Source organism: Kockovaella imperatae (assembly GCF_002102565.1).
Source record: "Kockovaella imperatae strain NRRL Y-17943 chromosome Unknown BD324scaffold_10, whole genome shotgun sequence".
Taxonomy (NCBI): Eukaryota; Fungi; Basidiomycota; class Tremellomycetes; order Tremellales; family Cuniculitremaceae; genus Kockovaella; species Kockovaella imperatae.
In genome coordinates this window covers 70743-90848 of record NW_019028950.1, presented here as the reverse complement: position 1 = coordinate 90848, position 20106 = coordinate 70743, and the positions used below count along the sequence as shown (strand labels likewise).

The following is a 20106-nucleotide window of genomic DNA, read 5'->3' as shown; positions in this document are numbered from 1 at the left end:
GACATTGAGAGATATTATTATTGTTTCATCGCGTCGCCGGGTTTCAACATAATTTCAACCCAAACCTCCCCAATGGCTCCCAAAAAGGCCAAACGGGGGGAATGGTCATGGGTGGATGGGGTCAAGCGAGTGGAAGATATCACAGAGGAGCATAGGAGGAGGGCTGCAGGTCTGGACGTGCACTCAGAGTGTGGTAAAAAGTGCAATTCGGTGGGATGTGTCCAGCGTCTTGCCGAGGAGGTGAGCTTCCAATGGTTGATCAAAGCTGAGACCAGGCTCTCGTCACGAAAGCGACCTATCTCGAGCAGCTGGAGCTCCCGACGCTCCGCGATGGACCTGCTGGGCTGCTAAACCTCGGTGCAACGTGCTATGTGAGTTGCCTCTGAAATGGTATCTTGACCCAGGCCAATGCCTTTCTTCAAGTGTGGTACTACAACCCCGCCCTACGCGATGCCGTGTACCGAGCGGACACACAGGTGAGGCTCGGTACGCGTCCCGCTGACGGGCAGTTTGGTACCCCTCTGTTCCACCTTGGCGCCATTTTTGCGTCGCTCGACCTGTCGGATCGACCCGTCATCGACCCGACGCCTCTGCTCGACGTCCTCGAGTTGAACAAGAGTGACCAGCAGGATGCCGCAGAGTGAATCGATGTGATCACCAAAAGCTGACCCCTCAGATTCGCCAAGCTCTTTCAATCTCTCATCGCCTCAGCATTCGAACGTCAACCTGACCCCGCTATCAAAACCGTCATGACCGACCTTTTCCAAGGACAACTCGAGTCTACCACCCAGTGCCTCACCTGCAGCACTGTGCGCCGAAAGCAAGATCCCTTTCTGGAGCTCGATGTCCATCTCATAGTGAGCGATCATTTGGCTCTGCTGACGACAAGAACAACGCCACGGTGGAAGAATGCCTCGAGGCGCAGTCTCGACCTGAACGACTCGACGGAGACAACAAATACGCCTGTCAGGTCTGTAGATCACCACAACCCGCCCTCCGTTCTCTCGCCCCGAACGTCCTCCCGCCGATCCTCAATCTCTCCCTCATGCGATTCATCTATGCAACGAGCGGCCGAGTCAAGAGCAAAGCGGTGATCAAGTTTCGCAAGCATCTTGTGATCCAAGGACAGGCGTACGATCTCAGGGCAGTATTGACCCACCTCGGTACGAGCGTGAGTCAGCCCTTTCTACGCCTCTGATGCCAGGCACACCATGGTCACTTTGTCTGCGACGTGTACGATCAATCTTCCGACACTTGGCTCCACTGTAACGATCAGATCGTTCACTCTGCGGACCGCAAGAAACGACGCCGGGTCGATTCCCCAGAAGTCGACGTCACCTCGTCCAAGGACGCCTACATGTTGGTCTACTACCGCTCAGCCTATCCTCCCCCATGTCAACCCTCTCGACCTCTCCTCGACCTTGTCGAAGCGGACAATCTTTTCCTGCAGGACGAGCTGCGCGAGTATGCGAGGATGAAGAAAGTGCTCAGTGATGAGTTTGTTCACCTCGACGGGGCCAAGAGACACGTCATGGAATCCCTTTCCGGCCGAGACCGTCTCGTGCCTCGATCTCAGCTCATCAAATGGTTTTCCGGGACCAAGCTCGACGATCTGTTCTTCACTTGGGACTTTGACTCGATCACTTGCATGCACAAGGCTATTGATCCCAACGAGACGTCTCAAGCTAAGCTAATCTCCCAAGACGCTTACGACAAGCTCTCCATCTACACGCCTCTTCCTGACCTCGCCCTGTGCTCCATCTGCATCGACGCCGAGTATCACCGCCTTGTCACGCTATCCAATCACACCAGCTGCGTCCAGGAGCTCGCTCAACTGGAGCCTGGCCCATTCCTCGTGTCCAAACGATGGCTCGACCTCTGGCGAAAAGGCCAAGCGCAAGGTGGCCCCACCGATGACATCTTCTGCGAACATCACGCCCGATGGGACGAGGTCAAAGTGGTTCGACTCTCCCCCGAGGCGATCGCCCTGTTGCAATCAGTCCATGGCGACTTTGAGGTGTTTGACGAAGACACTCCGAAGTGTCCGATTTGTGCCGCGCAGCACGACATTGCACGCCAAGCGGACGATATGCGTTTCGCCTTGGCCAAGGAGGAGCGACATTGGAAGAAGATGCTGAGCAGGTCCCCTGCCCCGTTCGGTGTGGATCACTACCTCTTACCGCAGCAATTCGTCGACAAGTGGCTGGCGTGGATCAGAGAAGCGGGTGAGCGCCCCGTCCTCGACATGGAGCTCTGTCCCCATGGTCTGCTGGACTGGGACCCAATGGTACAGCGGTGCTCCTACATTGAGGAACCAGGATGGAAGCAAATCAACGAAAGGTGAGCACGTTGTGGGACACGCTCACCCCAGGTATGGTCCAGTGACACCAATCGTCATTCGTTTTGGTCCCAACCCTTTGCCTGGCAAACGCACTCAAGTCGTGAATGTCCTACCCGGCGTCTGTGACGACTGTCGCGTCGCCAAGTGAGTCGAGATGTGGACTCAGCTGACCTCTAGGGCCCGCAATTTCGACACCACCACCATCCACATTGTCAGAGCCGAACCATCCGCCAAGGTCATCAGCGAAAAGCGAGCAAGCCGATCCAGAGCGTCGGAATTCTCCATCGAGGTCACGAAAGCGACCACCGTCAAGGACATCAAGCTTGAGGTGGGTTTGAACGGATTCGAACCCGCTGACACCCAAGATTTGCTCGCTCTACAGTCTCAGTCCTATTTCTCAAAAACTCCTTTACGGCTCCCTCGAGCTCGACAGTGCAGATACCGTCGAGTCCCTCGGTATCATGGCGGATGACCGCTTGACCTTGCACGTCATTCAAGAGATTCACGACATTGACGACATAGAACTCCCTAGAGAAGGTTTCGGAGGTACAGCCCTTCTTGGGTCCAGGTCGTGCCCCAGTTGTACATTTATCAACACGCCTCTTGCCCTCCAATGCGACATGTGTGGGGGGCAGATGCCGTAAAGTGTAGCATATAGCATTCATGTATACGGCGACTCTATCGTCCCTGGCCCAGCTGCCTCTCCAATGCCGAGCTCGGATGCTCGTCCACATCCGCTCCGACGTTTGGGTCATCAGAATACGCTGGTCCAATCCCCGCACCAGGCTGTTGAGATGCCGCGGGGACAGGAGGGAGTTCGTGACTGACGTCAGCTCGCCCCGGCCGCGCCAGACTCACGTTCTAGGAGGCGCAGGGGCCGATTGCTGTCTGACAAGGTATCTAAAGCTCCGGACCTCGTCCACGATCAGATCCCTCATCCCATGGGTCGATTCCTCCCGCTCAAAAGAAAAGTCAAAAGGTACCTCGCACAACGGCTCATCGGCAGGGTCGTGCCACACCGAGAGACTGGAGTCAGCCATGTCGGCTATGTGGACCCACTATGGATGTTCGAGGGCCTCTTGACAACCGATTCGCTTGGCCGGGTCAAAGGTGAGCAGCTTTGTGAGCAGGTCGAGAGCGAGGGGCTGTGCGTTGGGGTACAACACCTTGAACTGGACTCGAGCTTTGATGGGAAGAGAACGAATGTAGCTAGAGTCAGCGGAGTACGACTCGGTACTCACTCTTGTGCCCGCGGCGAGCCAACCCGCCTTAACGTGTCCTCCGTAGGCGTCCCAAGCAAATTCAAGATCTTGTTCAGTTGATCGACATAATCTTCACCCTTGAATATCGGCTTGCCGCCTAGCAGTTCCGCCAGGATACACCCGACGGACCACATATCGACTAAACGTTAGTCAAGTTCGACTTGTTTGACGTACTGCTCGATGTCTATCGTCAGCCAAGCCTCGACCCTTCTTCACTCACATAGTTGGCAAAACTCAGCATAATCTCTGGCGCTCTGTACCACCTAGTCGCGACGTCTGTTATCAGCTTTGTCGCACGTCTCCTCACATTCCGTCATGAACCCTGCCTGTCCCTGATCCGTCTGCACAGCTCCAGGCTGGAACCCTCGTGCCAGACCAAAGTCGCAGATCTTGAGCTCACAATCCGCGTTGACGAGCAGATTGCCAGGTTTGAGATCTCGGTGTAGAACATTCGCAGAGTGGATATACTGGCGTTAGCGTGCTCGTTGTTTATCTCTCACCTTGAGTCCACAAAGGGTCTGATAGAGGAATGACTGGAAGTGCGCATCGGAGAGCGGTTGACCGGAGCGGATCTACATCAGCACCGTAGCTCGACTCGCTCACAATCGCATGCAGATCCGCCTCCATCAATTCCTCATACAGGTAGACCTCGGAGAAGAGGCCAGATCCAGGTGGATCAAAGATAATATCCATGTCGTAGAGACTGGTCTCAGCTCAAGTATCGAGTCCCCTCACCAAGTGATCTGTTGTCAGCAAAGCTCCTCGCCTCACTCACATTCTTGTGCCCCCGGAAATGATGCAACAGTCGGAGCTCTCTCAAACATCGCTTCGTGAGGATCTGTCATCAGCCATGTACTACTCATGACCTTGCCTTTTTCGTAAACACATTCGTAACTTTTTTCACAGCACAAGTCTCCCCAGTATGAGCATTCCGAGCAGACGAGACGCAACTGCAGATGAGCTCAGCTCCAACGCAAGACTCACCCATAGGCTCCTTGTCCCAGCTCTTTGACAAAGGCCCACGGTTGTTGCAACACGCTGAATCAGTGATTTTACTCTGAGGGACCTCACTAGACGTTGCTCGCCGTCTGAAATAGCTGCCTGGGGGTGTTATCCATGGTAAGACGTGGTTGTAAAGGGCAGAACAAGGCAAGAAGCGATGCAACGGTGCGGTCATTGCGGACAGCAGATTAGTGCTTATGTAAGCAGAGGATCTGCCGAGATCCCGGATTTCCAGCTAATTGTGATAGCTGGACAAGTATTCAAGTCTCTGCACAAGTGCGTGAACACGGTGTACGCGATACATTGGACGGAGCTCTGCAGGCAGATCAGAATGTTATGGTAAAAGTCATGAGATCAATCCGATGGGATGGATGGAGTAGAATCATCGTCATTGGTGTTGGGAAACGAGAATATCAACCCGGACAGTGTGAGTTATATACGTTGCAATTCCCTGCTATCATGAGCGGTTCTGTGGCGCAGTTGGTAGCGCGCCGTCTTAACAGTACACCTGTTTAACCTCCGGCGAAGGTCTCCGGTTCGATCCCGGACGGAATCATTTTTTTTTTGGCCTCTGGGCATCCCTGTGACTTTCCTGGAGGTCCGGGGAGGTCCGGGGAGTCTTTTTGGATGGACCTCAGGAAGTCTTTCCAAGGTCAGGAAGTGTTTGAAGTCATTTTTCGAATATATCGGAAGTCAAGACGCGTCTATGCATGTCAGAGTCTCTCGCATGCTTCTGCCGCCCTCTAGACATCCTTGACCCCTTCGCAAGGCCATGCATCGATGAAGAATTCTAAGCTTTGAGTTGTTCCATCCGATGACGAGACTTCCCCAAGCAGCATTTTGCCACACGCGCACAGACCTTGTGCCACTGTTGAATAAATCTACGGACTCACGGGTCTGGCCGATCCATCTCCTCACATACGCCTCACATTCAAGTCTGTGCATCTCCTGCGTCTCCCTCGTGAGGCTATCTCGCAAAAGACGCATGCCGCGACGCCTTCCACTCTCCTAGGCGACCCTGTCGTGATGCTTCTGATAGTAAAATGGAGCTGTACTCGCTCCGTGAACCAGACTCTTGACGAAAGACACCGCAAAGTCCAGCTGCTGGACGACATGGGGCGGGTTGTCGACCTCGTCTGACCGTTGAGGATGGACCACGTTGATGAAGAGGGTACCACCCGAGGCGATAACAGGGTCGTACATGAAGCGCATGTCGATGCTGACTTGTTGTCTTCTGGTCGGGTCGTGTTCACAGTAGGCCTTAGCGAGGGCAGGGAAAGGCTTCAAGAGGGTCTCGATGTCTCTTGAGGCTACAAATTGCTCCTCTGCCAGTCTTTGAAGCAGATGGCATATCGGTGCATCACCTCCATACTCCTCGGGGCGGAGGGCAGGAGCCGTCCACGCGAAACCAACAGATTCATGGCTGCCCGCTTCTGCGACCATTTGCACGAATCGCCTCCCGTCCTCGCCAAACACCAAGCAAACGTTGTGGCGGCCCTCCCGAATCCATTCCAACTGCTGACGCACCCGCTTCGCCATGACTCCGTCAAAAATGGCCAGAGGGTAGGGTATGCTCTGAGCGTCTGAAGATAGAGGGGTGCAGTGAAGGCCACGAGATGTGAGATTGTACGAATGTTTGACAGGGAAGAGGTTGTAAGCTGCCAGGTGGAACGTCTTGCCGTCCTCATCGGGTGAAACGAAACCCTGGTCCACAAGGGTCTTTGTGGTGTAGCGAGCTTGGGTGAGGATCCTCGGCGATCCGTGGGCAGAAGCGTAGTGGAGAATGAGGTGGATCCCAGCCACGCTGGGAGCGCCATCAACAGTTTGGATCCGGGTTCTGCCCTTTCCGGGTGTCTTAAAGGCCTCGGCTCGGTAGCGGCCCTGGGTCACCAATGTCTGCTCCTGCTCTTCGATCCACTGTCTCAAGCTTGAAGCTGTCTCCTCGTCCTTCACCTTTGCCACGGCACAGGTCTGAGCGTTGACATGCCTCGCTGCGAGATCCAAAGTCTCAGCCAGACGACAATTGATCCCGTCTGGTGCGGCAACAACCAGGGAGAGAGTAAGGAAGCCATGGTAGGGTGCGAGTCACGGATCCTCAATAGCCACTCTCTTCCTGCAGCTGTGATGGATCCGAGGGGGTCAATGTTCGGATTTGTGAAGAGGTTGCAATCGTACAATGTGACACTCCTCGCATTACCAGAAGCGAGTACATCCTGCATCCCGCTTCCAAGCGAGCCTGATCACACATCCCTCCTGTCCTATTGTCCACCTCGAATTTGGCCGCCACGTTTGATCACGCCACATGCCCATCCGATAAGCGTCGGGTAACCCGACCGGTCCTCTCTTGGTGTTGACCTAGAGCATGAGAGTGACGGGGTCGTTGTACAGCATCCGCAGAATGAGTCACTACGCGTCGGTCAGCACGCCCAAAGCGGGCTCTCTCAAGGTTCCCACTGGGATCTTCATGTGAGCTCGGTGCCCTGTTCTGGACTGACACCCAAGTAACAACGAGTGGTCACCCTCCTCCTCTGGCGAGACGTTCTCTACCGTCAACCCGGCCACGAACAAGCCTCTCCTGGATATCAGTCATGCCACCAAGGATGACGTCGATCGGGCCGTCAAAGCTGCACGAAAGGCATTCGAGACGACTTGGGCGAACAACGTGACCGCGGCAGAGCGAGGCAGACGTGAGTAAGGCAAGTACACGATAAATCTGACTCTCAGTTTTGTTCAAGCTCGCGGACCTTATGGAGCGGGACACGGACAAGCTTGCAGCGGTGGAAAGGTGAGCATAGCACTGAACCCGCTAACCCCAGTCTCAACACTGGTAAAGGCGTTCGCATGGCCCGGACCGTAGATCTCGCCGACTCGATCGCCTGTCTCCGATACTATGCTGGACTCGCTGACAAGCTTCACGGGACCACCATTGACAATTATGCGAAAGAAAAGTTCATCTATACGATTCAACAACCGATTGGAGTCTGCGGGCAAATGCAAGTACTTGTCTCCCCTCCGAGCTGACGGCAGCATTCCATGGAACTATCCCATCCAAATGTGGGCATGGAAGATTGCCCCTGCCCTCGCAGCAGGCTGCTGTGTCGTCATGAAGCCATCCGAGCTCACGCCACTGACAGCGCTGATGCTCTCCGACCTCGTGGCCGAGGCTGGTTTCCCACCCGGTGTCTTTAATACTGTCCCGGGGCTCGGGGCGACGACGGGAGATGCGATAGCCAGGCATGATGACATTGACAAGGTGGCATTCACTGGATCTGTCCTGACGGGACGCAAGATCAGTATCGCTGCTGCCGAGAGCAACCTAAAAAAGGTGACTCTCGAGCTCGGAGGGAAGAGCCCTATAGTCATCTTTGACTCGGCGGACGTGGAAGAGGCAGCAGACTGGGCAGCATGTGCCATCTGGTTCAACTCGGGGCAGGACTGCTGTGCGGGCAGTAGGGTGAGTCACGCTAGAAGCTTAGCTTATGCCAGGTCTACGTGCAACAAGGCGCATATGAGGGCTTCGTCAAAGCTCTTAAGGCACGAGCCGAGGCCACTGCCATTGGTCAGGTGAGGTGTAGAAAGTGAACCATTCTGACCATCAGCCCGAGGACGAAAAGACCTCGTTCGGGCCGCTCATTTCCCAGCTCCAACGCGACAAAGTTCTCAGGTACATCGACTCGGGCAAGGCAGAAGGCGCGACGGTCGTGACCGGGGGCAGGAAATGGGCACCGGGGGGCGAAGGCTTCTGGATCGAGCCAACTATCCTCACCGACATCAAGCAGGACATGACGGTGATTCGGGAAGAGGTGAGTGAAGCGATGATGTAGCTCACAACAGATCTTTGGGCCCGTCGTATGCGTCTCTACCTTTGACGACGAGACGGAGGGCGTTGCCATGGCCAATAATACGACTTATGGTCTCGCTGCTGCAGTGTTCACCAATGACACTCGCCAAGCCACGAGAGTCAGTCGAGCGCTAAATGCCGGGACAGTCTGGATCAACGAATACATGTTGGTGGACAATGGCGCACCATTTGGTGGATTCAAGCAGAGTGGGATAGGGAGAGAACTCGGAGTGAATGGCATGGAGACGTATATGCAGGTCAAGGCGGTGCATCAGAATCTGACCCAGACGAGGTGAGCGTACATTTGAAAAGCTCTGCTGACTGTAGTCCATGGCCACTGTGATGCATTCGTATCACCTCCTGTTCTCTATCCTTGCCCATAAAACTCCACCACTCGCCGCGGCCAGCAATGCTCCCACCATGATGGTCATGGAGCGATAAGCCTGTGGCGAGTCCACGTCTCGCATGATCAGCGCGCCAGCCACTGGCGTACCTATGAGTGCTGCGATTCCCCTTGCCATGTACAGACACCCATTGACGCTTGCAAAGTGTGCCGGCCCAAAGAGTTCGACTAAGCTGGTGGGGAAGAGAGCCACATACGGACTTGCAAAGAGACCAAAGGCGATCGAGTAGGCGATGAACAGCACGCGACTGGGTACAACGTCAATGTCAAGGGTGGAAGGCAGCCACAGGCCAAAGGTGATTGCCGTAGAGATCAGTGTCGTGACGAAGAGCGAGTTGAGGCGACCCCATTTGTCCGCTACGAACCCCACGCCAATCTTGCCAATGGCATTGCAGGCATTGGTGATGGCGATAAAGCTGGCTCCTGTCGTGGCACTGTATCCCAAAGTTCTCGCGTAGGCGGAGAAGAAAAAGATTGGCGTATAGTACGCTGCACCTTGACACGACGCGCTGAACAGCTGAGCGGTAAACTTGCGCGAGTTGGCTACTTGCCAGTCGAGCAGAGGAATGTTCAGGATCTTTGCAGCGAGTGACATGTTCCGTCGTTCTTGATCGATCCGACGCTGAGACGCAGAGTCCCATCGCAACAGAGTCGCAGGGAGGACGATCATCCCAGCGGTAACTGCCCCTGCGATCCGGAGCGTCATTCGGAACCCATATCGTTGGTTGAGGGCCTGAATCACAGGGGTCCACGCGACGCCTCCGACGCCAGTCCCTGAGAGGATGATCCCCATGGCTAGACCGCGGCGGGGCCCATACCATGTCGGAGCGACCGTCACGGCTGGCATGTTGGACAGGCACGTCCCGATACCAAGCATCATACCTTGGGTCAGGATGAATTGCCAGAGCTTTGTGGAGTAGCTCGCTAGAATGCACCCCAGGAGAAACATGAGTCCACCCAGGGAGCTCACTGCTGTCGGCGAGAAGCGCTTAGCCCAAGCCGTGGCGAAGGGTGCAAAGACGCTCTGGAAGGAGACACCAAGGGTGCCCACAAGATCGATCATGGCGGGTGACGCGCCGCTGAAAGGGTTGCCTGGCTCATGTGACATGGTCTGGTAGAGATCTTGAAAGACCCCAAAGGAGAAGAGAGTCCCGCATGTGGTGAAGATGAGGAGGAAGGAGGATATGCAAATGATCACGGCTCGGCTGTGTGTCAGCGTTCAACGGGAGGAGAGAACCCCACAAGTCAGAGTCAACGATTCGGTCTTCTGGTTCGAGTTCCGACTCGCTTGGTCGCGTTACATCCAGAGGGCGTAAAGGGATCTGGTTCATTGTGTTGAGCGATCAAACTGTATGAATACATCGAGTCAGACAGTTGGGTTGGCAGAATTCGACTCGCAAAGACTCGTCACAATTTTCATGCCGATCATCAACAACCTAATCCCTATGGAGTCCAATCTTTCCGGTGCGTCTCAGTCCCAAACCTCCCCACAATGCACAGGCCAGCATCATCCCAAACATGGTCCAAAAGCTGGCCCTATAACTTGACATGAGAGCCGCCGGATCTCCTTCCCGTTCCCGTTCCGCTTTGACGAGCATTGAGACGATCTGCATGATGCTCAGACCGAGGGCATTCCCAAACTGGGCGACCATATTGAATACCGCCCCGCCCAGCGCTTGCTTGTCTTCGGGGAAGATTTCCGAGATGACGACCAGTCCGACGGTGAACAAAGCGTCACAGCTGACAGGTTGCAAGAGCTGAGCGATGAATGCATTGCCCCAGTAAGTCCGTTGCGGGTGTATCACCGCCATAAGCAGCGGGGCAATGGCACAGAGCACCGATGACAATGTGACGATCCAGATGGGTGGGATGCGATCAACCATGAAGCCAATGGTGAGGTTGAGCATGGCGCCGACGATCATGCTTGGGAGGATACGCAGTGAAGTCTGAAGCGGGCTGAGGTGCTGGATTTCTTGAAAGCTTTTCGTCAGCGGTGTATGCGAGGACTCTCTTACAATAAGCTCGCAAACAGTTCCAACGAGTTGAGCACAGCAAAGGAGAGTACTATCGTCCCGCATATCGTAGTGAACGTAAGGTTCTTCCAGAACGAATTGGGGATCAAAGCTGGTCTGCCTCGTTGGACCTGATGATGCACCCATGTGAGGAAGAGCGGGAGTGATACGACGGCAAGACACAGCAAAGCAATGCTTTCGGGTCTTTTGATCTGCGTCACATCGGTACTGAGGGTTCTTCCACCGTCAGATGTGTCTGCTGCGGCTCGACTCACGCCAGGAGATACGAGAGCATGCTCATGAATGCCGATGCGAGGAGAGCGCCGACCCAGTCGACATGCTGTTGAAGACGTTTGAAAGTCACCCGCCACGGGTCCCTCTGTACTGGCCTGGGTAGGGCCCAGAATCCAACTGCGCAGAACACCAACATGATGGATCCAAAGAGATACCAACCCGCTCGCCATCCCGTTGTATCAATCATGATGCCGCCTACGACCAAGCCAAATGAGAAGCCTAACGGTGCGCTGAGGCCGAAACACGAGTAGGCAATGTTTCGACTTCGACCTCGAGGAAGGACCGACGAGATGATGCCCACAGAGGCTGCCGAGTGCATCGCTGCACCTATACCAGAGATGGCTCTCACAGTCACCAGCTGGGTCCCGTTCTCCACCCCGCCCGCGGCAAGCACGAAAATGGCCATGAGGACGCAACCGGCTCGGTCCACCAGGGTCGGGCCAAGGACATCCGCCATAGATCCAGAGAGAAGAATGGTAGAAGCCGATGCGAGACTCGTCACGCTCGTGGGCCAGAATGCTAGCGCAGAGGGGATTTTCAGCTGACTCGTCATGATGGGCAAGCCCACGATGGTCAGCCCATTCCCTGCGGAGAAGAGAAAGATGATGCCGGAGAGCTGAGCGACGATGAAGACCTTGTGGAAGGATGAGAGCTCAGAGTGAGGCGTCGAAGAGACATTCTGTAGTGGAGGCGTCACATCCTGGAGCGAGGTACGACGAGATCTGTCCACGAGCTCGTGAACCTCATGAATCTCAGTGGACATGGTAGAACAATCTATGTTCTGTCAAGCAACTTTTCGGCTTTTCCGCTCATCTCCTCTTTCCCCTCCAGAACGCTATCAACTCGGCCTTCTCCACCCATCCCAGACGCACACGCCTGATTTTGCCCGTCTCCGCCAGGACAATCTCGATGGCTTCTCTCCATGCACCTCGACCATATTTCAGAGATGGTCCCTGACCCAATGCAAGCACCTCCGAAGGGAGGAAGGATGGAGACGAGGGAGAGGCAGAGGGATGAAGAGTTCTCACGAGGAGAGACCGAGAAGGGAATGGACTGGGCGTGAAGAGGAGGGAAGTCAAGAGGTGATAGAGGGGTTGCGGGAGGGAACATGTGGCAGTAGGAGCGAATGTCGTCGGGGCAGAGTGCCTGAAGTGAGATCGGCTCTTAATGGAGACTCACTTGAACGCTTTGACATAGACTTGACCCGGTTGGTCCCCGCCAATGTCTTCATCGTCCAAAACATCTACACCAAACCATAGGACGGCTCTTCCGTTGCCCGTCGTGCCCTCGGGGAACATAGCTACGGGTCGACGCTCTGTCCGTCTGGCATCGCGCAAAGTCTTGTACATGCCAGGAGGGGGGGTCGCAGCGGTCGGCGGGACATCGCCGGTGCGCCGAAGCAGTTCAAAGAGAGATACTGGGAGGTATCCTAAACAAGGCGGATGAGTCCGGATCAATGTAGTCGCGATATTGGCAGAGCCCGTTCCTGTGGACCGACCAAACTTGGTCTCCGCTTGGGTAGCGGGCGGGAAAACGGGCAGTAGGAAGGTAGGGTTGTATCTGTCGTCAGCTGAAGAAAACACGATGTCTCACCTGAATGCAAGGTATAGCACTTCTACGTAGGATGTCCAATTAGACAAGATAAGATCACCCTGTCGAGGTGACTGGTTCACGATTTGGGTCACCCCTTTGAGTCTGGCATCAGCCTAGGAACCAGATTTCGCTCCCACCCTCGTTTGGATGACACCATCTCCGTATCTATCCACCAGTAACCCATGAGACCGAGAGCGAGACGGCATAGTATTGCAGTGAGAATGTTGGAGGCAGCGTGAAATAGAGGCGGTATGGGGACCTGGGCATCAGCACATGGTGTACGCGTCCATCTCACCAGCACGAGGCATACCCCTTCAACCAGCAAAAGGTACAGTAGGGCCACTGCACCAAGCAGTATGGCTCTAGTCAACGCATGAACGCAGCTGGAAAGGTTGAGCAGGAGAGCCAGAGGTGAACCGGAGGAAGGAGGAACCGGCGGTAGGAATGGCTAGACATCAGCGAGGAACACTGCCTTCTCCTCACCTGAATGCCCGTTGAGGCGTCCTACATCTCAGCTCGGCCCACAATCGTCTCACTCACCCTCCACTTTGAGTACTTCTCCATGGTCGTTGGTCACTATCACCATAGCCCTCGTCGTCGTCACCACCACCGGCAGTCACTTCGTTGATACGCCACGTGACATTCGTTTACCTAATCTTCTCTTGCCTGGGCCTGCATTGATCCCATGTTGCCTCGACTCGATCTCTTTTGATCTTCAGACCCACATTGAACCCAACATGGGCTACACTCTGCTCATAGACAACTACGACTCGTTCACTTGGAACATTTACTCTGACCTCGCAACGCTAGGAGGAAATCCATTGGTCAGACGAAATGACAAAATCACCATCGAAGAAGTCGAGGTAGGGGTTTCCAGCGAAGAGCTAGTACTGACCACACCCAAGGCAATGTACAATGCAGGAGACCTCGACCGTATATGTATTTCGCCTGGACCTGGTCATCCCAAGACAGACTCTGGAATCAGTCGAGAAGTCATCACCTGGGGTATGGGCAAAGTTCCAATATTAGGCGTCTGCATGGGTCTAGAGTGTCTAGTGGATGTCCTCGGTGGAGAGGTGAGTGCGCACTTCCTTAGCATGCGCTGACGACAGATCGCCTATGCGGGCGAGATCAAGCATGGTAAGACGTCACTCGTCGAGCACGATGCGCTCGGCATATTCCATTCGCTCCCCCCGCTTCTCGCCTCCACTCGCTATCATTCTCTTTCCGCCTCCATCCTCAGTCTGCCCAAAGAACTCCAAGTCAGCGCCACGACAAAGGAGTCAGGTGTCATCATGGGTGTTCGTCATCGTACATACTGTGTCGAAGCCGTTCAATATCATCCCGAATCGTGCATGTCCGAAGGCGGTCGAGGTCTCGCTGCCAATTTCCTGAAAATGAAAGGTGGGACCTGGAGCGAGAATGCCTGGTGTGGAGTAGAGGCGGCACCCAAGGGATCGGCAACGGCCCTTGTGAATGGATCAGCATCCTCGCCTTCCGCTCCTCGTGTGCCGACGATTCTGGAGAATATTCGAGCGCAACGACTCGTCGACGTCGAACAAAGCCAATCGGCCCCTGCCACTACCCCTGCCATCCTCTCCACCTCGCTTTCTCTGCACACTGCTCCATCTCAAATCAACCTCATCGCTCGCCTCACCTCCACCCCTCATACCGCCATCATGGCAGAGATCAAACGTGCATCACCCTCCAAAGGTGATATCGCCATCTCCACCAACGCTCCAGAACAGGCCATCAAGTACGCTCTCGCAGGCGCTTCAGTGATCTCTGTGCTCACCGAGCCAAAATGGTTCAAGGGGAGCTTGAGCGACATGCTATCCGTCCGACAAGCACTGGAATCGTTGCCCAATCGACCGGCTGTCCTACGCAAAGACTTTATCCTCTCCACCTATATGATCGACGAGGCCAGACTTCACGGAGCAGACACCGTCCTCCTCATCGTTGCCATGCTTGATCGGCCGTTACTCGAAAAGCTTTACAGATATTCGCTCTCTCTCGGAATGGAACCTCTCGTCGAGGTCAACAATCCCGATGAATTACAGACAGCCCTGGAGATCGGGGCCAAGGTGATCGGGGTGAACAATCGAAATTTGCACGATTTCAACGTCGACATGTCGACCACCTCCAGGGTCAACGCGGCTCTTCAGGGGCGCGACGTGATCCTCTGCGCCTTGTCAGGGATCTCAAGCCCCGAAGACGTGCAAAAGTACGTGAAGGAAGGTGTCAAAGCTGTCCTCGTCGGCGAATCCCTAATGCGAGCACCTGATCCATTCACTTTTCTCCGTTCATTGATCAGTCTGCCACCCCTCAAGCCAGTCGTCATTCGCCCACTGGTGAAAATTTGTGGGTGTCGGTCGGTTGCTGATGCCAAAGTGGCATTGGCCGCCGGAGCAGACATGATTGGAGTGATCCTCGTTCCTGGGACCAAGCGTCAGGTGACGCACAGCGTCGCCGGGGAGATTTCTCGAGTGGTTCGGTCATCCTCACGTGCCAGTACCTCCACCGTCGATCCCTCGCAGCCCTGGTTCACCTTTCACGCCTCTCACCTCGCCTCTCGCCGCAGACCCCAATTGGTCGGTGTGTTCCGCAACCAGCCGCTGCCAGAGATCCTGGATGCCGTCGACACCATCGGCCTCGACATGGTCCAGCTGCATGGTGACGAACCACAGTCGTGGGCACGGTTCATTCCTGTTCCAGTGATCAAAGTGTTCCGCGTCGATCACCAGGGCAAGATTTCTGGAGGCGAGGTCGATCGACCGGGACTGAACCAATTTGCCCTGCTCGATGCCGGTGATGCAAGTGGGGGAGGAGGAGGCGAGGGGAAGACATTTGACTGGAGCACGGCCAAGTCAATCGTCCAAAGCGGTCAGGTCGGGAGTGGAGGGAGGTACCCACTCCCAGTCATTCTAGCGGGTGGATTGACACCGGAAAACGTGGTCAGGGCGCTGGAAGAAGTCCCTGGTGTATTGGCTGTCGACGTCAGTAGTGGGACCGACTCGTCAGATGGTTGCGGCAAGGATCCGAGCAGGGTCAAGGCGTTCATAGATGCTGTACGAGCTACAGGATGATGCATTATGATACATGGGTCAATGTAGGGCATGCTGGAGAAGGGTAATGATGATTGAATCTGGATTGGTCTCTTTGAGCCTTTCGAGAGTGTCGGGGGAAACGAGCCAAGCCTCTGCTCCTGGGTACTGCCCAAGCATAATGCCGACCAGAGCGAGTTTGATGACTGCCATTCGATTATCTTGATCTGGTCTCGGAGGGAGAAGCAGAAGATCGCCCAGGAGAAACGTGACAGTTGGCGGGGCGAGAGCTCCAAAGCTGTAATCAAAGTCATCCGTTGATCCCCGCAGCTTTCTCGACCTGGCGCGAGAGATACGACAACCGGCGAGCTCTTCGAGCGCGATGGTGTAGATATGTGCGAGGACGTAGTGCGGAGTTCGGGGCTGAAGAATGGACAAGAACATCGAAATATGCTCAGGGCCCAGGGCGGATCGGAAGAGAGGTAGGAAGGTGAGCGACAGGGAAGGCGGATGGAACCGAGGTGGTGAGACTGTAGTCGCATTGATAAGCTAAAAAGTCAGTGATGAACGGAATATGAATCGTACCAAGGCGAACATCCTCGCGGCCAGCTCTATCCGTCTCATCTGACTCAGACTAGCACCAGATTCCTCGAATGCACACCTGGTAATATCGACTATAGATGAGGCATTGTCTTTGGCCAAGTCGGGTGATGGACCCCCAAGTTGCGCCACAAACAGAGCGGAAAAGGCTTATCGTGAGCTCAATCCACACGCAGAACTCACAATCCTCAGACTCTGCCTGATCCTTCTCCCATAGCTCGACACACCACCCTATCAGTTCCCAAGCGGTATCGCTGACCACCTTGTCTTCCTCCTCAACAGACACCCAAAACAGATCCCAGACGCCCGCTCGACAACGCTTCAATAGCTTCATCGTCTGGCGCTCCATCTGTATGCCCGTATCGACGTGCCAGTTTGCATATACCGGTACCTGGGATCCATAGGATGGTACAGGGGAAGCCACCGACAGGGTTACAGGCGAGTGACATGCTAATAGTCGTTTGAGGAGGAATAACGGGCTCGGCTTGAGTGGCGCGGCAGGAGGGAAGAGCGAGAGGTAGAATAAGAATTGGATATGTCGGCTATCATGTCAGCTTGCGACGTGATTGGTCACCCACATTGAAGGTACACTCGCTGCGTTGACATAGTCCCCCAAATTGGACATGAATAGTTCGACTGGGATGTTCAGCAGCAGACCTAGCATTCGGACCCACTGTCATTCTCCTCGAGTGGAGCTGCGATGATATCTTGAACATGAGTGGGATGTGTCAGCGGAACACTCTTCTTATTGATCCCCTCCGCCATGGCTCGATGCTACATGATAGTTGTCGTCTTCATCATCATCTTCATCATCATCATCATCATCTTGTTCAGTCCCATCCATAAAGTCATTCGCGTTCCACAGGTGCCACACTGTCGGCGTTTCGGCTTTATAATCTGGTCAGCGCGTGGCACGGCTGGTGGGTGGTGGACGTCACTGCTCTCTCCTCTCACCTTACCATATACTCCCCCAGCTCCCTGCTCTTGACACCATGTCAGACGATCCAATGGCAGATTTCCTGGCGAGGGAGAAGGCAGCGCTCGGTGAGACTGTCCTCCTGTGATTCATGAGCGAGCTGACGACATATCTCAGGAGACGACGCTGAGCTCTTCGCAACAGGTTCAGCACCGACAGCACCGTCAGGCGTAGATCTGACAAGTATGAGTGAGCAGACTTCGTGCACTGGGCGCGTTGCGAGAGGCTGAACTTTGTGCTCTGCTCCAGGCTCACCTGTCAACACTCAGCCTCCAGCCAAATCACCCTCACCTCGACCTTCGGGAATGGACGCCTTCCCCTCACTTGATTCACCAGGAATCAACGGGTCAGAGTTCAGAGTCACTGGGGTCGCGGGCACAGGCCAAGATGAGGAAATGGAGAAGTTCACGAGTGCCTTTCCGGATCTGTCGGATGAGGTCAGGGCAGAAGCGGTGAGTGTACAAGTCATGGGCGAGTCCGAGTGAGGCGAGAGTTGGCAGACCTGAGGGCCCCCCGCCAGGCGGTGTCCACCTCGAGCGTCTGAGATGGACGACGGGCATTCTTTTGCGTAGCAAGGCGTGATGACTGCATATACGTTAATCCTGCTGTCGAGCTCGCCTTGGGACCCCAACTCGTGGCCTTCGCTGACTTGTCCCAGCCTCCCAAACCCGTCTTCAATGCTCTCGCTGCTCAACCTTACGGATCTTCACCTTATGCCAATACCGCGCCTCCAAAGAGCTCCACCTCCATCCTTCCTCCACCGCCTCTACAAAACACCCTGCCGGAAGCCCAAGAAGACACTGAGCCAATCAAGGGTGAGTAAGCGCGGCGATGGATCCAGCTCACCCCCGGCAGAGTGGCGCGCACGTCAAGCTGAAGAGATCAAACGTCGGGACGAGAATGATCGTAAAGCTCGTGATGAGATGAAGAACAAGGCGGAGAAGAGCATCGATGCGTTTTATGAGGAGTACAATAAGCTCAAGGAGAAGAACATCAGGGAGAACAAGTGAGTTAATGTTGATTTAAATTTGGCGCTGACGCGACCGTAGGGAGAACGAAGCTGCATTCTTGGAAAAGTTGAGAGACGGTACCGCGAAAGGATCTGCATGGGAGCGAGTGACAGAACTCATTTCTTTGGAGAATTCTCGTGAGTGCGCCGACACCTAGGCGTCCATCTCTTCCTTGGTGGAGAGCTAACTCTCTGCAGAATCAAAAACCATTAGACCGTCTGTGCCAGGTGGATCTGATCTCGCCCGTATGCGTGAGATCCTATTGGCTCTGAGACGAGAGGGTGACAAGGCGCCCGGAGCTGCCGGTTTCTAGATGAGGAGAGATGATAATAGAGCGAGGGAGGGTGGAAAAAAAGAGAGGAATGATTCCAAACTTGTTGTATCGAGACACCACCGCACAGGGGGGCTGGGCAGGAACACGGAGGAGCGGGGTTGACCCGCAGCCCCGTCGAGTGGACGACCAGTCTCGCCGCCGTAGCGCTTCAATGACTTACGAGATAGTCTTGTCGGTGAAAAACGTTATGTACACGACGTTGATGAACATGTGCATAAGCCGGGACTTCATGGTGCAATGATCTCTGGCGAACTGACTGACTCTTGTGCTTCGATCGAGAAGTAGGAGAAGATGAGGTGAATGGAGAGATGCATGGCAGTCGTGAGGAATTCGTAGCATCATGAGGTCATGCTGTGTCGTGCGGGCATTAAGAAAGCACTTCATCACCAGAACCACTTCTGGTATGCCCTGTATTCTGTCAGCTTGACTGCCAGCCGATCAACTCACGCAGGCATCCCAGAGATGCAGTCTTCACCGGCCGCCAAAGATTGCTCAAACTCCTTCCTAACGCTCATGAACAATCGCATGGCCGCGCGAGCATCTTCCACCTGGGAACGAGCAAGAAAGCATCAGCTATTGCATCTGATGCGCAATACGGCCGTCTCACAGGACAGTGAATGTCCTTTTGGATTTCCTCCCCGAAAGCCTTCAAGTAGAGTTTCTTTAACCCTGGGTACTCGCCTTCTCTTTCAACGCCGATGGACTTTCGAAGAGGATAGTAGAGGCATGTGTCGCGGACGTCTTCGTACGGATGACGATGTTGTACCCACTGCGAGTCAAGCGTCAACAAGTCAGAGCTCAAGCTTAGTCAACAATAATCTTCACTGAAAGATCGTTGAACACTGCGTGTCCGACTAAGATCTTGTCCTTTAGTATCTCCTTGATCTTGGCTTGGACCTCCTGAAAGCGAGGCGCTGGATCCCTCAGTATGATCCACATCTCCTGAAAACGCACCATCGTCCAAGTCTCCAGGTTTGATACCATGGACTGCTCGACCATCACATCAGGACCTCTTCGCTTTGGATACGCGAGAGCCAATGGCCATCCACTGACCGCGTGTGATCCAGTCTGTGACGTTCCTTCGATCTACAAATACGTATGACTGGTATATCTCAGTACCAAAGTGGTCAACCATCCCGACTCTAAAGAGTGTATGAGCGACAAGAGCCATGTACCTGAGCCTCGGTTGGACCATACTTTGCAAGGACATGACCCGCGCGAGTACGGACTGTCTCGCAGTCTGGCGAGAGATAAGTTTGCACCCGCTCGCTTTCTACCTTACCCATGGCTATGTATCTGTCCAAAGAAGGGATTGTCATGCTGGCTCAAGGTGAGAGTACAATCCGACAACATCTTCATCGTCCAAAAGCTATAACATTTCAACCCAGAACAAT

The 20106-nt window shown here is 54.7% G+C and overlaps 11 protein-coding genes and 1 non-coding gene across 12 annotated transcripts; 5 read left to right on the top strand and 7 right to left on the bottom strand.

Annotated features, from left to right (window-relative positions):
- Positions 1 to 72: 72 nt before the first annotated feature.
- On the top strand, positions 73 to 2985 carry BD324DRAFT_652117 (hypothetical protein; the record flags this gene model as incomplete). The annotated part of the gene is made up of 10 exons (XM_022018442.1): positions 73 to 240; positions 276 to 371; positions 405 to 476; positions 510 to 640; positions 677 to 857; positions 890 to 1171; positions 1205 to 2340; positions 2372 to 2485; positions 2519 to 2669; positions 2707 to 2985. The coding sequence occupies 10 exons, from the start codon at positions 73 to 75 to the stop codon at positions 2983 to 2985; spliced, it is 2610 nt and encodes an 869-aa protein (XP_021869729.1).
- A 10-nt stretch (positions 2986 to 2995) lies between these two features.
- BD324DRAFT_630651 (mitogen-activated protein kinase 1) lies at positions 2996 to 4744 on the bottom strand. Its single transcript, XM_022016350.1, has 14 exons — positions 4675 to 4744; positions 4588 to 4641; positions 4475 to 4553; positions 4379 to 4441; positions 4339 to 4346; positions 4207 to 4306; positions 4104 to 4175; positions 3911 to 4070; positions 3824 to 3879; positions 3778 to 3787; positions 3583 to 3742; positions 3401 to 3550; positions 3200 to 3367; positions 2996 to 3164 (listed from the first exon to the last, which is right to left on the bottom strand). The coding sequence occupies exons 1-14, from the start codon at positions 4719 to 4721 to the stop codon at positions 3020 to 3022; spliced, it is 1272 nt and encodes a 423-aa protein (XP_021869728.1). The 5' UTR covers positions 4722 to 4744; the 3' UTR covers positions 2996 to 3019.
- Positions 4745 to 5070: 326 nt separating this feature from the next.
- Positions 5071 to 5161, top strand: BD324DRAFT_t24. Its single transcript has one exon. It is a non-coding gene; the product is annotated as a tRNA-Val (tRNA).
- Positions 5162 to 5522: 361 nt separating this feature from the next.
- Positions 5523 to 6453, bottom strand: BD324DRAFT_630642 (hypothetical protein). Its single transcript, XM_022016349.1, has one exon. The coding sequence runs from the start codon at positions 6142 to 6144 to the stop codon at positions 5614 to 5616; it is 531 nt and encodes a 176-aa protein (XP_021869727.1). The 5' UTR covers positions 6145 to 6453; the 3' UTR covers positions 5523 to 5613.
- A 550-nt stretch (positions 6454 to 7003) lies between these two features.
- On the top strand, positions 7004 to 8789 carry BD324DRAFT_642821 (aldehyde dehydrogenase domain-containing protein; the record flags this gene model as incomplete). The annotated part of the gene is given in 9 exon segments (XM_022017508.1): positions 7004 to 7071; positions 7108 to 7292; positions 7330 to 7390; positions 7422 to 7584; positions 7604 to 8059; positions 8092 to 8169; positions 8205 to 8408; positions 8440 to 8738; positions 8774 to 8789. 9 exon segments carry the CDS (start codon positions 7004 to 7006, stop codon positions 8787 to 8789), a joined length of 1530 nt encoding a protein of 509 aa, XP_021869726.1.
- Positions 8438 to 10256, bottom strand: BD324DRAFT_630639 (major facilitator superfamily domain-containing protein). The gene is made up of 2 exons (XM_022016348.1): positions 10092 to 10256; positions 8438 to 10054 (listed from the first exon to the last, which is right to left on the bottom strand). The coding sequence occupies exons 1-2, from the start codon at positions 10178 to 10180 to the stop codon at positions 8800 to 8802; spliced, it is 1344 nt and encodes a 447-aa protein (XP_021869725.1). The 5' UTR covers positions 10181 to 10256; the 3' UTR covers positions 8438 to 8799.
- A 29-nt stretch (positions 10257 to 10285) lies between these two features.
- Positions 10286 to 11918, bottom strand: BD324DRAFT_581757 (putative MFS transporter; the record flags this gene model as incomplete). Its single annotated transcript, XM_022013523.1, has 3 exons — positions 10286 to 10829; positions 10865 to 11098; positions 11137 to 11918. 3 exons carry the CDS (start codon positions 11916 to 11918, stop codon positions 10286 to 10288), a joined length of 1560 nt encoding a protein of 519 aa, XP_021869724.1.
- Positions 11919 to 11964: 46 nt separating this feature from the next.
- Positions 11965 to 13312, bottom strand: BD324DRAFT_652110 (hypothetical protein; the record flags this gene model as incomplete). Its single annotated transcript, XM_022018441.1, has 7 exons — positions 11965 to 12301; positions 12335 to 12715; positions 12749 to 12850; positions 12886 to 13007; positions 13044 to 13196; positions 13232 to 13252; positions 13289 to 13312. The coding sequence occupies 7 exons, from the start codon at positions 13310 to 13312 to the stop codon at positions 11965 to 11967; spliced, it is 1140 nt and encodes a 379-aa protein (XP_021869723.1).
- A 142-nt stretch (positions 13313 to 13454) lies between these two features.
- BD324DRAFT_630636 (N-anthranilate isomerase) lies at positions 13455 to 15854 on the top strand. Its single transcript, XM_022016347.1, has 3 exons — positions 13455 to 13611; positions 13654 to 13824; positions 13861 to 15854. Exons 1-3 carry the CDS (start codon positions 13486 to 13488, stop codon positions 15832 to 15834), a joined length of 2271 nt encoding a protein of 756 aa, XP_021869722.1. The 5' UTR covers positions 13455 to 13485; the 3' UTR covers positions 15835 to 15854.
- On the bottom strand, positions 15853 to 17215 carry BD324DRAFT_682335 (hypothetical protein; the record flags this gene model as incomplete). The annotated part of the gene is made up of 5 exons (XM_022019146.1): positions 17067 to 17215; positions 16971 to 17028; positions 16576 to 16934; positions 16378 to 16541; positions 15853 to 16341 (listed from the first exon to the last, which is right to left on the bottom strand). The coding sequence occupies exons 1-5, from the start codon at positions 17155 to 17157 to the stop codon at positions 15853 to 15855; spliced, it is 1161 nt and encodes a 386-aa protein (XP_021869721.1). The 5' UTR covers positions 17158 to 17215.
- Positions 17216 to 17384: 169 nt separating this feature from the next.
- BD324DRAFT_660353 (clathrin light chain) lies at positions 17385 to 19118 on the top strand (the record flags this gene model as incomplete). Its single annotated transcript, XM_022018892.1, has 7 exons — positions 17385 to 17436; positions 17486 to 17583; positions 17638 to 17820; positions 18027 to 18183; positions 18224 to 18374; positions 18418 to 18515; positions 18576 to 19118. The coding sequence occupies 7 exons, from the start codon at positions 17385 to 17387 to the stop codon at positions 18689 to 18691; spliced, it is 855 nt and encodes a 284-aa protein (XP_021869720.1). The 3' UTR covers positions 18692 to 19118.
- BD324DRAFT_60177 (ribonuclease H-like domain-containing protein) lies at positions 19025 to 20086 on the bottom strand. The gene is made up of 8 exons (XM_022013935.1): positions 19995 to 20086; positions 19910 to 19952; positions 19766 to 19854; positions 19667 to 19699; positions 19538 to 19626; positions 19320 to 19481; positions 19160 to 19260; positions 19025 to 19120 (listed from the first exon to the last, which is right to left on the bottom strand). Exons 1-8 carry the CDS (start codon positions 20029 to 20031, stop codon positions 19096 to 19098), a joined length of 579 nt encoding a protein of 192 aa, XP_021869719.1. The 5' UTR covers positions 20032 to 20086; the 3' UTR covers positions 19025 to 19095.
- Between the last annotated feature and the right edge of the window lie 20 nt (positions 20087 to 20106).